The following is a 14,473-nucleotide window of genomic DNA, read 5'->3' on the forward strand; positions in this document are numbered from 1 at the left end:
TGGAAATCATTCAAGTGTTAAATATTTATGCTGATTGGTTTTTGTCTGTGAAAAAAATATTGCATATTCTTGTATTTTCTTGAAATATTGTTTTGCTATATATGAAAATTGACACAATCAGTATTTGCAGTACAACAGAAGTAAAAGTGTCTTTTGTATACATGTTTATGTTTTCTATTACTTGTCCTATATTTGAACAAGATATCTAAAAAAAATAAGGAAAATCTGCAAGTTTAAAAAAGATAGGCGTTAAATTCTGAGAAAGACTAAAATCAGTCTGGCGCTGGCTGGAATTTTCTGTGACATATTTTCAGCTGAAATGGTTTACAATACGGTGCAGGTTTTTTGTAAATTCTTTTCTTCAAACTTAGATGGCTACCAATGCCAATCGTGTAGTCAAAGCAAGAGTGATAGCTGTAGTTTATATTTGATTGCAAATGACTATATTCATTTTGTGAGTTATTTTTCAAGTCACCTTGTCTAGTCATTTCCATGGCATGAGATACGATAATGTATTTTAATACAGAATTATTTTTAACCAAGTTTTCCTAAGGAAAAGTGGAAAACCTAGTTAATAGATTTGGATATGCCATTGGGCAGGCAGGTGGCTGTGACCACTGGCGCTTGTGTCCAGGCTTTAACTTAGCCATGCGTAGGGTATTTTGAAAAAACTAAATTCAAAAAGGTTTAAAAAAACTGGAAAACTGTGGTTTGGGTTCTCTCATTTATGAAATAATTTAAAGAAATACATTTGCTTGATCTCAAATAGCATTTGTTTGATCTCAAAACTAATATTTGTATAGAATTATCTTTTAGTGTTATCATTCTTTCACTGGATGTTATCCTTGTACTGTTTACAATGTCATTGTTTAGTGAATAAAATGTGAGCAAAGTGAGTTAAATGACTATAATTATTTGTTCTCTCTTCGCTTGCTCATCTTTTTTGCTAAATGCAAAACAAATATTTTTATTATTATTTCGCTCGTTCGTCCCATTATTTTTTGGAAAAAATCCGATGAACAAGTTATCAATTTGGTGTGGCCTAATAGACTATTTCTACAGAAAGATAACAACACAATTTACGAACAATGGAACCTTATTAAATCCCAACTAAATAGTAAAGAACAACACAGAATACGACATGTAGTAATTCCCAAAAACAAATTAAATATATTACAATAAATAAGTATATATAGCTTATAGTATATATATAGTATATATATTTGTCTGTAATACTATGTGAATATTTGTCTTGTTTAAATGAATGCGAACGTTCTAATTAAGGTACCATTTTATTCTCATGCTTTGTCTCTGATATGTTTCAAATGAACTATAAGGTCAATTTGTCCTGTTGCATGATTCTGTACGTCTGCTATCTATGTCTGCATCTCGCAAATGCTCTAATCAGTCTGACCTTATGTATTGCTTATGTTACTCGATCATGCTAATACCATTGTTGTTTTTTTTATTATTGCAACTCTTTGCGGCTATATTGTTTTTACTTTACTATTACGACGCCGGTATTACGTGTTTAATATGACTCGTTAAAAGCTTTATAAATATTTAACGTACATCTATACATTGTGGTTTTAATGTTATTTTCTCAAATATACATGTTAAACATACATATATAACTGATGTATACAATAATCGTGTAAAAAAATAAATCTCGATATTCGAGTTTTCCTGTTTTACAGGGCTTTAGAAGAGGAAAGGGTGACACATGTTAGTTGCTAGTAGAAGTAACTGAAAAGAAACCAATGTGAATTTAATCTATGTTATTGGTATTTCCGTTGCATTAAATTATATATTGCAGTAATCAAAAACTTAGACTGTTGAGTGAGTGTGTTTATATGCCATCAAATATACCAATTCATTTTGGCAACTGCTTTGGTTTCGTATGTTTGTAATCGATTCGAACAGTATGAAAAAAAATTGTTTCTTTAAAACTTCGATTTGAAAAAACAGTACTTAGCAACAAGTGTTATAACTTAGTTCGTCATCCTGTACACACACATCGTCGGATACTCTCAGTGCACTATAACACTCTGCAGCATTTATTATAAGTTGTATATAAAGTAGTGATTATAGGATCGCCGAAGATGCACAACATTAACACCCTGTCATCCAAGATCTATCCGATCACAACATGACCTCTCTAAGAGGACACTGTACTGTTTTTGTCGAGATTTATTTTATAAGCTATAAGCTTTCACAACAATCGAGCCAAAATAAATAAGTGACAACTAATTTTAAAAATAATAGAACATACAACATTTGGTATATGTCTACCAAAATAACACAAACAACAAGGTCATACAACAATTAGTACACATCTACCAAAATTTCAAATAATAACAGACCATACAACATCTGAATTATGTCTACCGAAATATCATATGACAACACAACCTATGAACCTATGGTTTATGTCTACCAAAACATTACATAACAGTACGACTTACGATTTCTTGTAAACACTGACATAATAATACTAACAGAACAACACCATACCCTACAAAATGTTACATGAAAATATGATCAATAAACTCAAAAGTAAAACATTATTGTTCAATTTTCGCTCGAAAACAAGACGCAAAAACTCAACTTTTGGAATATCATACCTTACAACCTTCACAACATAGAACCCCATAATGCAGACCCGAGCTCTTGTCACCGCAAACACGGCATATGTGGAAGCCATCAGCACCTATAAAACAATAATTATATTTATGCTCTTTGATTAAATATCAACGAATATTTTAGTTGAATTGCAAATATCCTTTGATCAAAATTCGTGTTTAGTAATTTACTGACATTCATGAAGTTAAAATATTTGATGTTTGTTTAAAAATTCTAAATATAACCGATGTTTCTTCCTGTTTTAACAATCTTGCAATGCACTAGAAAGGATACACTATGACTAGCTTTTACAACATTCAATGAAACACATGGAGGCTTATGTTTTTGCAATTTACTAAATGAAATTATAGCGTGGAAAGGCTTTCGGTCTGCTAAGTTTCATGAGTAGGGTATCGTTATTGTAAAACACTTTAACATAAACATCAAAAGAGAGTACATGTATGCTCATGAATTCCTTCGGAAAATCAGTTTTTATGCTGATATTCAATTTAATCAAAACAATTGAGTTATCAGTCACTTAAAATACTCATTCGATATGTGGAATACCAGTTAATTACAAAAGTATGGAGTAATACTCGATTGCATATGTAACCTTATCTGGAACTTTGGTTTCGTAAACAATGCACTGGCACGGATAAAGCATTAAGGCAATTTAAAGTAAAATCTACACTACACTTCAAACTTGACTGAGTCCTGTTTATTTTACTACCAGGGTATGCTCGTTAAACCCAATGCGTTCAACAAAATGCATTGCACTTGCTAATGCACACTTTTAAGGCATTTTTTACAATGACAGGATCCTTGCGCAAAATTGCTCTGGATCGAATCAGCCGCATACTTTTTATTCCCTGTATGTACTGATGCGTCATAATAATGATCTCAATCTTTTTCAGTCATGCAGAAAAATAACAGATTTGTATAACTGGTTTATAAATATGCATATGCAACATGCTCAATACTCTCTGGGCTGTAATTACTGAATCAAACTGAGAAATCTTCACACACTTTCCATTCCATTCAGCGTTTCATGACTATACTCAAGTAGCAGGCCGAAATCGAAGCAGGCTTAATGTCTGTCAACGCTTTGAGCGCTTTGATTTTAAATGTAAAAAAAAATATATAACATTCATTTTGCAATGATTAAAGGTTGTTAGTATGTACCTAACCAAATAAATGGTTTAATAAAAATATGTCAAGTTGGAGCCAATTTGAGGGTATATTAAACATTCTATACTTATGAAAGAATTGCAATAACTGATGAAAGGATAAAATGAAGTATAATAATTTCATTTAAAACGTTTCGGTTTGATATCTTACGCTAAGAGGCTTTAAAGGAGCCCTTGACCGCACATTCAACAGCGCTGGGGTTAATTCGCCCGTGCGCGCATTCATTCGTCAAATGTTAAAAGTGTTATATCGATCTGCCGATGGAAGATTCAGATTCAGATTTATGGAAATCAAAATTTGCAGGCCTACAGCCTATAAAGTAATAACTAAGCCTAATGATGAAATACATAAAGGGCCGAATTCAGAACAACCACTCTTACTCACACTTAATGAGTTGATCCACCATAATCACATGAGTGAAAAGTGAAAGGTAGATCTGTATTCACAGGTGTGAGTGAGACTCAAGTGTTTTACGTGAGTGGGACATGAGGACTTAGAGGATTGGTTGTGAATACGAATTGAATGAGTATGAGTGTTAAATGTTCATGGCAAGTAGAAAAGATGGAATATATCAGATATTTGGAACAAATAAGGGAAATCCTCAATCCCAGACAATATCATTGAGACCGGGATATTAAATATTATTATTTTTGTTATTATATTATTCTAATTATCATTATCATTATTGTTATTATTATTATTATTATTATTATTATTATTATTATTATTATTATTATTATTATTATTATTATTTTATTTTTATTATTTTATTTTTATTTTATTTTTATTTTATTTTATTTTTATTTTATTTTTATTATTATTAGCAGAAGCAGTAGCAGAAGTAGTAGTAGTAGTAGTAGTAGTAGCAGTAGCAGTAGCAGTAGCAGTAGCAGTAGCAGCAGCAGCAGCAGTAGCAGTAGCAATAGCAGCAGCAGCAGCAGCAGCAGTAGTAGTAGTAGTTTATCGTTATTTTTTTATTATTATCATCCAATTTTCCCTACATCTCTTGAGTTGTTTTTCACTCCATAGTGTAATTTCCCCATAATAAGATGATCGCTTATTCTATTTAAACATATTTCATTTTATAAATATTTAAATCACGTGCTACATGCTTAAAAAACAACAACAACAAAACATGCATTTAAATGCATGTCGCATCAGGTTTTGAACATTCCAAAATGTTTATCTTTTATTAACCAATTCCTTTAAAATGCTAAATTCAGTTTCAGAATAATATTGTCGTTTGTTTGTCGCCATTTCCAACAATAAGGTTCACAAATCTCAAATAAACATATGTTTACATTGTATCCTGTAAACACCCCATAATCAAACAGATAATCCGATATAATCCTGATACATACATGCATTGGTCACATGATAAATGGAGTGTGAAATTCGAACGGATCACTTGCGTGTTCCTTACGTTCATGTGATTGGAGTGTAAATGAGATTGGCTGTTCTGAATTCGGCTCTTATTGATTCCTGTGAATACGAACGGATCTCTTGAGTGTCGCTCCCCTTGTCCAACTCAGATCTTCACATGAGTGTCCCTAACGTGAATATGGTTGGTGCGTAAATAAGAGTGGATGTTCTGAATTCGGCCCAAAGACTAACGTTCTCTCTATTAAATGAAATACATTCAGGCTAAATTATACATCATTAAATGAAATACATTAATGTTTACATTTTCATCATTAAATGAAATTCAATTAAGCTAATTTTCTCAGCACGACATATGATTCATTTAGGCTAATGTTCTGATCCTTGAAAAATGTACATTTAGGCATTCCCCAGCACTTAGTGGAATTAGTTTCCCGCCTTTTCACAAAGTTGTAATTCACTAAAATGAATACAATAAGGCTAACTTTCTCAACACTAAAGAAAATAAAATACGGCAAACTTTCTCATTTTTAAATTGAGAGTATTTAGACATTTTTCTCAGTACTAATTAAATCCATTTAGGCTTTGTTTCTTAACTATAATAAATGAATTAGCTAAAAATGAATGAATAATTGATCGATCGATGTATGAATGTAGGAATGGATGGATGGATGATATTAAATAATATTTTATTTGATATGAATAAATAAGGTTTGATTTGATTAACAATGTGTACATGTATTATAATGATGACACAGGTAATAGGAAAACTCCATTCAATGTTATTTAGTGTAAAAATTCAAAGCTTTCACGGGGAAACTTGTACATTCAACTTTGTCTATTTCATGAACAAATGCTTTTTAATTATACTTAAGTAACATATATGACCAATAAGTGTTTATTCATTTTTGTTGTTTTTTATTTTATTTATTTTAACATCACGTTTAAAACCACATATAACTTTATTATGCACTTTTTTCTCTGCAAACTTTCAATTTTTAATTCGTTGGGCGGGTTTGTTTCATACTTTGACCATATACAAATAGTAACAATAATGAAAGAAAATACTATATGAGAGAATAAAAATTATAATAATATTCTTATTTATCCCATTCATATATACCAATAATTCTATAGTTGTAACATCATGTATTGATATTCATCATATAAATACTTTTATATTATTCAATTAAACATAAAGTAAGAAAAAAAAACACATTTTATATCTATTTTTTAAGCTGCAAACTCTTTAAAAGGCAATGTTAACTAAGATAATTAATTAAGTTTTCATTCTAAGCTAGAAGTTTCCGTCGGTACAGCATTAACTAATTATTAGTTACTATGTGCATTCAACATCGTTAATCCTGAAAAGACAAGAACTCTCGCAGCAAACTCAAAATGAATTCATATAGAAATTGTAAAGAAATGCGATCCCATTAAAATAAATGCACAGCTGCACACACTGAAATTGAATATGTCTGCATTTATTTTGTTATTCGTGCAGTTGCATATGCTTGAAGCAAATTTAACGCGTACATGTGTTCGATTTTTCATGCAAAGCATTCCTAACATCCCGAATATACATGTAACATCAAACACGGTCGTTTTAGTCATGTTTCCGGAGAAAGCACAGTTTGGGTATGTGACTACAATTTGGACAAATATATACACAACACAACAGTACAGAATAAAAGATACCACCAGGGAGGATGAAGGGCCCAAGAGGATGTATTCAATGACGAGAAACAGGCGGGAACAACGAACTTTGACTGGATGAACCACATCCGTGGTGTGACGATGCGATCTTAGATCCATCAGATAAAGAGCGGCTATAAGGCACGTGAGAAACATCAGCAACACACAGGGTAGACGGAAGAGATATCTGGTCGGGTGTCTAACAACAGTACTGAAGGTTTCTCAGCTCCTGTATTTTAACTGGCTGAAGGCGGTTCTAGGTCGGGTGTATCACAGGCGGTAGATTTCTCATTTGGTTTTCAGGGCAGTACACAGGGTACTGTTCATGAGGAGAAGGAAGATGATGGCCAAGAAAATGAAGATGACTCACCAATCTTCAGACATATCTATACTAAGGAAGTATCTCCAATATTGTGGATAACCACATCCCAGAGCAGCAAAAATGGTCAATCAACAAAAGAAATGCACCGACGTTTTGCCTTCCCTGAGGTGTGGCGCACATCGCCATACCCGGCAAATATTTGTAGTAAGGCGAAAGAACGCCAAGCCAAGGAAAGAAAAAAAATCATATAAGAAGAGGCATGAATGACATGAGCTGGGTACGATTCAACGAGGACTTAAACCTTACCCTGCTTTTGGCACTGACATGAGCAGTTGAGAAGAAGTTGCGAGCACTACCTTTACTTACCTATGCCCTAGGAAAGGAGATATTTAGACCAGAGAAGATTCACCGATGGCATGACGGTCACCACAGAAGCCCATTTGAGGCGAGATGGATCCTCGTGGTCCCTTGCCTAGACTCATTTGGCCATTAATGGTCAACGAAATCCCTATCAGCATAACAAAGTTGGAGCAGTCAATAAGCAAGCATCTGAAGAGGTGGCTGGACCTCCGCCATCATTTACCAATATTGAACACTATTGCAAGTCATCAAAAGTACATATTCCAAGCAGCTCCCTCGTCGAGTGCAAAGTCGCTAAAACACATTCGTTACTAACACTCAGAGATTCTAGCGATGTAAAGATAAATGGGACAGGCATAGAAATTAATTTGTGAAGGCAATGGTCAATGAGCCAGGCTGTAAGACCGGCCCAAAGCAGTCACAAAAACTAAGACATTGTAGGCGCTACAAACAAGGATAACGAATGTTTGAGGATCAGTCAGAAGCAGCGCTGAGAGAACTCTGATAACGCCGAGAAGAGAATCATGGTTCTGGGAGAAAATCGGTGAGCATAAAAGGAAGCACGGTCAGCAAAGGCGGTACAACTCGGACCCCAGGGGGATTGGACGAAATAGAACTTACTTGAAAGAAAGTTCACAAGGCAGGAGCTGTGGAGATATGAGCCACTTCAACTGAGTTTCCCCCTCCGATTCATGTATGACATACTACATACTCCAACCAAATTGAAGCAGTGGAGGTTTTCAGAAAAACCTACCTGCTCGCTTTGTAAGGACATAGGATTGCTGCGGCATATACTATTGTCTTGTCCAACAGCCTTAGCGTAAGGGCGGTAAACATGGCGCCACGACTAGGTTTAAAGATAAAATACAAAACCCTAGAAAATGAGAGGAGAAACCTTTGGATCAGACAGCGCCCAACAACGTGTTGGGGCCTCTTGCAAGAATCTCCAAACTGGACAATGTTGGTAGACCTGGTGTAGAGACTGATTTTTCCGGAGGAAGTGGCCCATACCCCCTTAGGCCAGACAAAGTTATCTGGTCCAGGTCTCCAAGGCTGATTAAATTGGTGTTTACAGAACCGTTGGAAGAGAGAAGTGAGGAGGTATTCGTGTTCAAGGAAGAGAATTACCAAGTCTTGGGAATCACATGTAGAGAGAGAGGGGGTTTGGATGACATGGATCTTACCAGTGGACTTTGGGTGTAGAGGTTTTCCATCAGTCAGTGTGTAAAATGCTCGGAGCCGTAAACATTAAGGGATGAGTCAGAAAGACCGTCGTCCACGCTCTTGGGAGAGCTGCAGAGAGATTGTCCAATTGCCTCTGGCTTCGCAGTGAACAAACTTGGAAACCAACTTAGACGAAGTTGTGACTGATAACCACTCCCGGCCCTGCCATCTAGAGGGTTACCGAGATAAGGGGAGAAATCCATTGACAGATGGGCACTCGGCTGAGGACGACTGTGTCAAGCAGTACATCTGTATCTTCACAACATTTGGACCTTGCTCATGGTGCATCGACACGTATTTTAATTTCAAATAGCAAACTAGTAATACGAAAAAAAATTATACTCATGTTCATGTGTCATTATACACAAACAATTATGTCTCTTAATTTAATTAATCACGTTTTATTTTCTTCGAGAATATATCAATACATACATTAATACAATCATATACATGTACATACAACAAATTACTCAAAGAAAACACACGTTCACTGCAGCTATCCCCAGCTGGCAGCAGGTTAAAGTCAATGCCTCGAGTATTTAAAATAACTTAAATTTATAGTGTTGTTATACAGATTCATGTTTGTTAAGTATTGGGAAAGCTTATTTAATTAATATTGCCAAAAGGGGTTCAATACCGGGAAACAAGTATACATTATCACAACTCACATCAAAGGTCAAATAAAACAGTGTATAATCAATACTGTGTGTGTGTGCGTGCGTGCGTGCGTGCGTGCGTGCGCGCGCGTGTGTGTGTTTTAAATCTAGCTGAATTTTTAAACGTTAAGTTGCGTAATTCAGATTGATGTTTGTCGAGAATGGGGGGAACTGAATTATTTTAATTTATATTGCCCAAAGGGGATCAATAGCGGGAAACAAGTATTAAATCGTATGGTCAATATTAAAGCTGCACTCTCACAGATTGATAATCTTGACAACCTTTTAAACTGTTTGTCTTGGAATGAGCCAAGTTTTGCGTAAATGTCTTGAAACCAGTGATACAATATTTGCGTCTGGTGTCGGATCAAATCGCAGATTTTTTCATATTTACATTCAAAAATTGATGTTTTATGGCCAATGCGTTACTTACGCTTTAAGATTAAATAGAATGTTCGGCTCTTTCGAAAGAGATTGAGGTCTTTTTCATTGAGGGTTATCTGATACGAATGAATTGAAGGCATTGATACCAAAATCAGCTGCTTCTGAGCCAAAAAAATAAATATGTAAAAACTGTCAATCTGTGAGGCTGTAGCTTTAAAAGCCAAGTAAGGAACGGAAACAAAGATAAGAAAATAATATATATATATATATATATATATATATATATATATATATATATATATATATATATATATATATATATATATATATATATATATATATATATATATATATATAGATATATATGTATATATATGTGTGTGTGTATATACATCTAATAGTATGCACACTATTTAAAAGGCAATGTTAAGTAGGGAAAATATTTATATAACGCGCTATATAAAAGCAAGATAAACTCGAAAGGAATTCATACATTCATGGATTGCATATAGTGAAGAAGGATCATTTTACAATATATGCACAGCTGTGAAACAAGCCAAGACAGTATGTCATTAAGTGTGTCTGTAAAGTAGTTTTAACCGACTTTCGTTTTAAGATTATTGTCTCTAATTCATGAATATGGCGTGTGTTAAGATACATGTTATCCGATGGTCAATAACATGTATATTACTGTACGAAAGAGCATTGTACCGTGTTGGTATGTTATAATTGATAAACAATTAATTTTCTAACTTAAATTATTCAAGTGTTATTTTTTTCGGAAAATATCAATAACAATACATACACAAACCACTCATAAAGAACACACATTGCCTTGTCAATGTCAATGCCTTGTTTATCTAAATTCTAGCTTAAATTTTAAATCGTAAATTTTTGTAATACAGATTCATATTTGGTATGTACAGTTACTTCAATTAATTCATGTATTGCAAATAGGGAAAATTGCTTTCTATGAAGCTTAATATTAAAATTGGTACAGTATTAACTAATTGAGTTTATGTTTTATTTAATTACCATGTGAAGTCGACATCGTTAATCCTTATGAGCCACATGAACTCGAACGAAACTTATTATCATATATACGTGCAGCGTGTGCATACAGAGATGTGCAATGGTATATAATAGCTGCACAGCTTGTTCAACTTTGCATAACCATCCATATCTCTCTAACATCGATTGTGTCTGTTAAGGAGTTATGACCTATTTTTAGGCTAAGGTTAATTATTAACATTGGGACTCTGAAATTCATGCATTGTGTGCATGCAAAGTACACTTCGATCTGAAAATTGCAATTTATTTATATGGTTTAACTAGCTTAATCAATAATTAAATGAAGGAAACTCCATTTGCTATACTCTAGGTTATCAATTTCATAATTCCTTTCATGTTCTATCACTGTTACCCCGTTAAATGCGTACATGTGTTTGATTTTTCAATGCAAATCATTTTTAACATTCTGTATGAAATATGAATCATGACCATCAGTCATGTGCCCATAGTATAGGACAGTTTGGGCCGTAACTCAAAATTGGATCATATCTTCTTGGTTTTGCTGCAGACAACACGTTTCCTTAGGTCAAACAGCAAACAGTTTTTATATACGAAATATAATTGTACAATATTGTTGTGTTAACATTGACAAAGAATTAAGTATCTTTATTTAATTTATCACGTGATATTTCATTTGGAAAAAAAAACATCAGTGCATACATTAATATACATACATACAAAAAATCCATATACAATCAATGTAGTTTATCCCATGCAACGATGTGTGTATTTAAAGTTAAAATTTTAAAGTTCAGTTTGTTATACAGATTTGTCATTATTGAGTATAGGTTACACTTAATTAAATTAATTAATATGGACAATAAGGTTTGATATTCAGAACAAAAAATAACCTTACAACCAACATCAAAAGCCATATTAAGAGTTAAATTGAGGAAGAAGTTTCCGAATTTAATTTTATGGAAATATTTAAAAGGCAATTTATACATAAAATAAACATTTAAGTTTAACTTGAATTTAAAAGTGTTGGTACAGTATTAACTAATTAATTAAATGAGTTAATTAATTACCATGTAAAGTTGACATCGTTAATCCGCAGAAGCCAAATAAACTCGAAGGAAACTTAAAATGAGTTCATAAGATTAATGTTCATGTTATGTGCACGTATAGACTTCGCGCATTTTACAATGAATGCACAACTGCATAACAGTCCGTATCAGTCTGACATTAACGTGTCGATAAATACATATTTTTTGAACTTAGTTTATTGGATTTGGGATTTGCACTACATGCATTTGCGTACGTTAAGGAAGTTAAACTTGGCGTTAATACTATATATAATTTAAATCAAACATCAACTGATTTAAATATAATTTCAGTTGATCATTAATTTAATAAAGGTGACTCTATTTAAAGTACTCTTGTTTCGTTTTTAAATAAACTTTTTTTAATGTAATATATTAAAGCCTAATCATTGATTGAACAATATCAGTTTACTTCTTTGTCAATATTAGTTGTGATTTGTTATGGGTTTCTAAAAATCCATTAATATAGACCGCAGGAAGAACTGATCATTACGGATAAAGACAAACACAAACAAACAATCGGGTCATGATTCTAAAGAGAAGCATAGTTATGACCGGAGTTCAAATAGGGACAGAATATACTTGGTGGTGCTACAGACAAAGCCTTTTCTAAGGTGCTATAGCAAACCCTGGCGAAAGAAAATTGTACCATGTTGGTGTTTTATTTATTAACAAACAATTAAGTCTCTTGAGTTAAATTAAGGGAGAGAGAGAGAGAGAGAGAGAGAGAGAGAGAGAGAGAGAGAGAGAGAGCAATTCACCCCAAAAAGAACACATGTGCAATGCATTTCTTTCAAGGCAACAGTGTAACGTCGATGTCTAGTGTATTTATTTACTCATGTACTCTATTTAATTCTTTTACAGACAACTTATTTTCTCAGTTGAACTATCATATAGTTTTTATGTACGAAATAACATTATATTGTTTTGGTTTAACGGCACTCAAAAGCTTTTGATCGATGTTTTGTTGCCTCGGTCTACCTGGTTTTCTTAACCCGATTCTTAACCCAGTTTAAAAAGTACATGTGTTCGCATTTTCATGCCAAACTTTGCGTAGACACTCAATGCAAATATTACTTAATTCATACTTAACTAAATAGCCACCATTAGAGCGCTCACAGTTTCTTGTTTTTTGGTCGTAGACAAGAAAATATCAAAACGTACTCTCTGAGATGATGATGACGTTAACATAACCTCATCCGTCGTAGTTGTCATCCCTTTTATTGCCTAAAGTACTTCTCCTGTCATCATCACTACCGCTCCCATCGCCATGAACTGATCCCATCGTCGCCGAAACTAGCGCTCCCATCCTTGTTGGTATTCCTCTCGTCACCGTTGCTACCCTTACCATCGCCGTAACAACCCCTTCAATCTTCTCGTCGCCGTTACAATTGCTGCCATCGCTGTTATGAATTCTCTTGTCACCGTTACTACCCTTAGCAGCGACATAGATTTATAGTGTTTCACGACCCGCAAAACCATAAAGCTGATGAAAGTTCAACTCGTGTACTTAAAATTAAAGAACATAAGAAATTTACATTAAAAAGATTCTTATAAGAAAAACAAATAGTTGAACGTATTTATGTAATTCGATCACGTTTTGCAATCCCGCGTAGAAATACAAACAATGTGGTGAAAACACAAAGAATGGAAAGTAGATCAAGTAGATCAATCATGTTCAGCAAATGTTTTTAATAACAAACCATTCATTTTCAAACTCATCGAGAGTAAAAGAAGCCAATGGTCTGATATGGCATAACCATACTTTAATTTTCTGTCATGGGTTAATAAACAGAAAGAAAAAGATCAAGAATGAGTGATCTCTTCTAAATTGATGAAATGTGCTCCAATAGCGTGTATTTATCTCCCAACACTGTTACTGTTCCTCACATGGCCATCATTAACCAACCAGTCAAGTTGACTACCGTACCATCGTAACTACCCCACATATGGCCGTCAGAAACCACCCCGTCACTTAATTTAACCAATCCATCGCATTTACTATCCCTCTAATAGTTTTCATTGAGCATCCAGTCACGTTGACTAACATATCCATCGCCGTAACTACCCCTCACATGGCCGTCATTAACCATCCCGTCACTTGAACTAACCTATCCCTCGCATTTACAATCCCTCCCATAACCGTCATTGACCACCGCGTCACTTGAACTCACCCATATATCGCCGTAACTACCCCTCACATGGTCGTCATTAATCACCCTTTTACTTGAACTAACCCATCCATCGCATTTACCATCCCTCCCATAGCCGTCATTGACCACCCCGTCACTTGAACTAACCCATAAATCGCCGTTACTATCCCTCCCATAGCCGTTATAAACCACCCCGTCACTTGAATTAACCCACCCATCGTCGTTACTATCCCTCCCATAGCGTTATAAACCACCCCGTCACTTGAACAAACCATCCATCGCCGTAACTATCCCTCTCATAGCCGTTATTGACCATCCGGTCCGTTTGACTAACCCATCCATCGCCGTAACTACCCCTCACATGACCGTCATAAA

General features: G+C 34.3%; 1 protein-coding gene across 2 annotated transcripts in view; it reads right to left on the reverse strand.

Moving 5' to 3' along the window:
- LOC128244132 (ecdysone-inducible protein E75-like) overlaps window positions 1–12,068 on the reverse strand; it is a 28,932-nt gene extending 16,864 nt beyond the window's left edge. The window contains exons 1-2 of one of the 2 annotated variants that reach the window (XM_052962150.1): window positions 11,931–12,068; window positions 2,625–2,710 (exon numbers count right to left, since the gene is read on the reverse strand). In XM_052962150.1, coding sequence (XP_052818110.1) covers window positions 2,625–2,710; window positions 11,931–11,946 — 102 coding nt within the window. In that variant the 5' untranslated portion in view covers window positions 11,947–12,068. Of the gene's footprint in view, window positions 1–2,624; window positions 2,711–10,866; window positions 10,914–11,930 lie in introns of those variants that run through there. The other variant, XM_052962157.1, reaches the window with a different exon arrangement.
- Between the last annotated feature and the right edge of the window lie 2,405 nt (window positions 12,069–14,473).

Source organism: Mya arenaria, chromosome 2 (genome assembly GCF_026914265.1).
Source record: "Mya arenaria isolate MELC-2E11 chromosome 2, ASM2691426v1".
Classification (NCBI taxonomy): Eukaryota; Metazoa; Mollusca; class Bivalvia; order Myida; family Myidae; genus Mya; species Mya arenaria.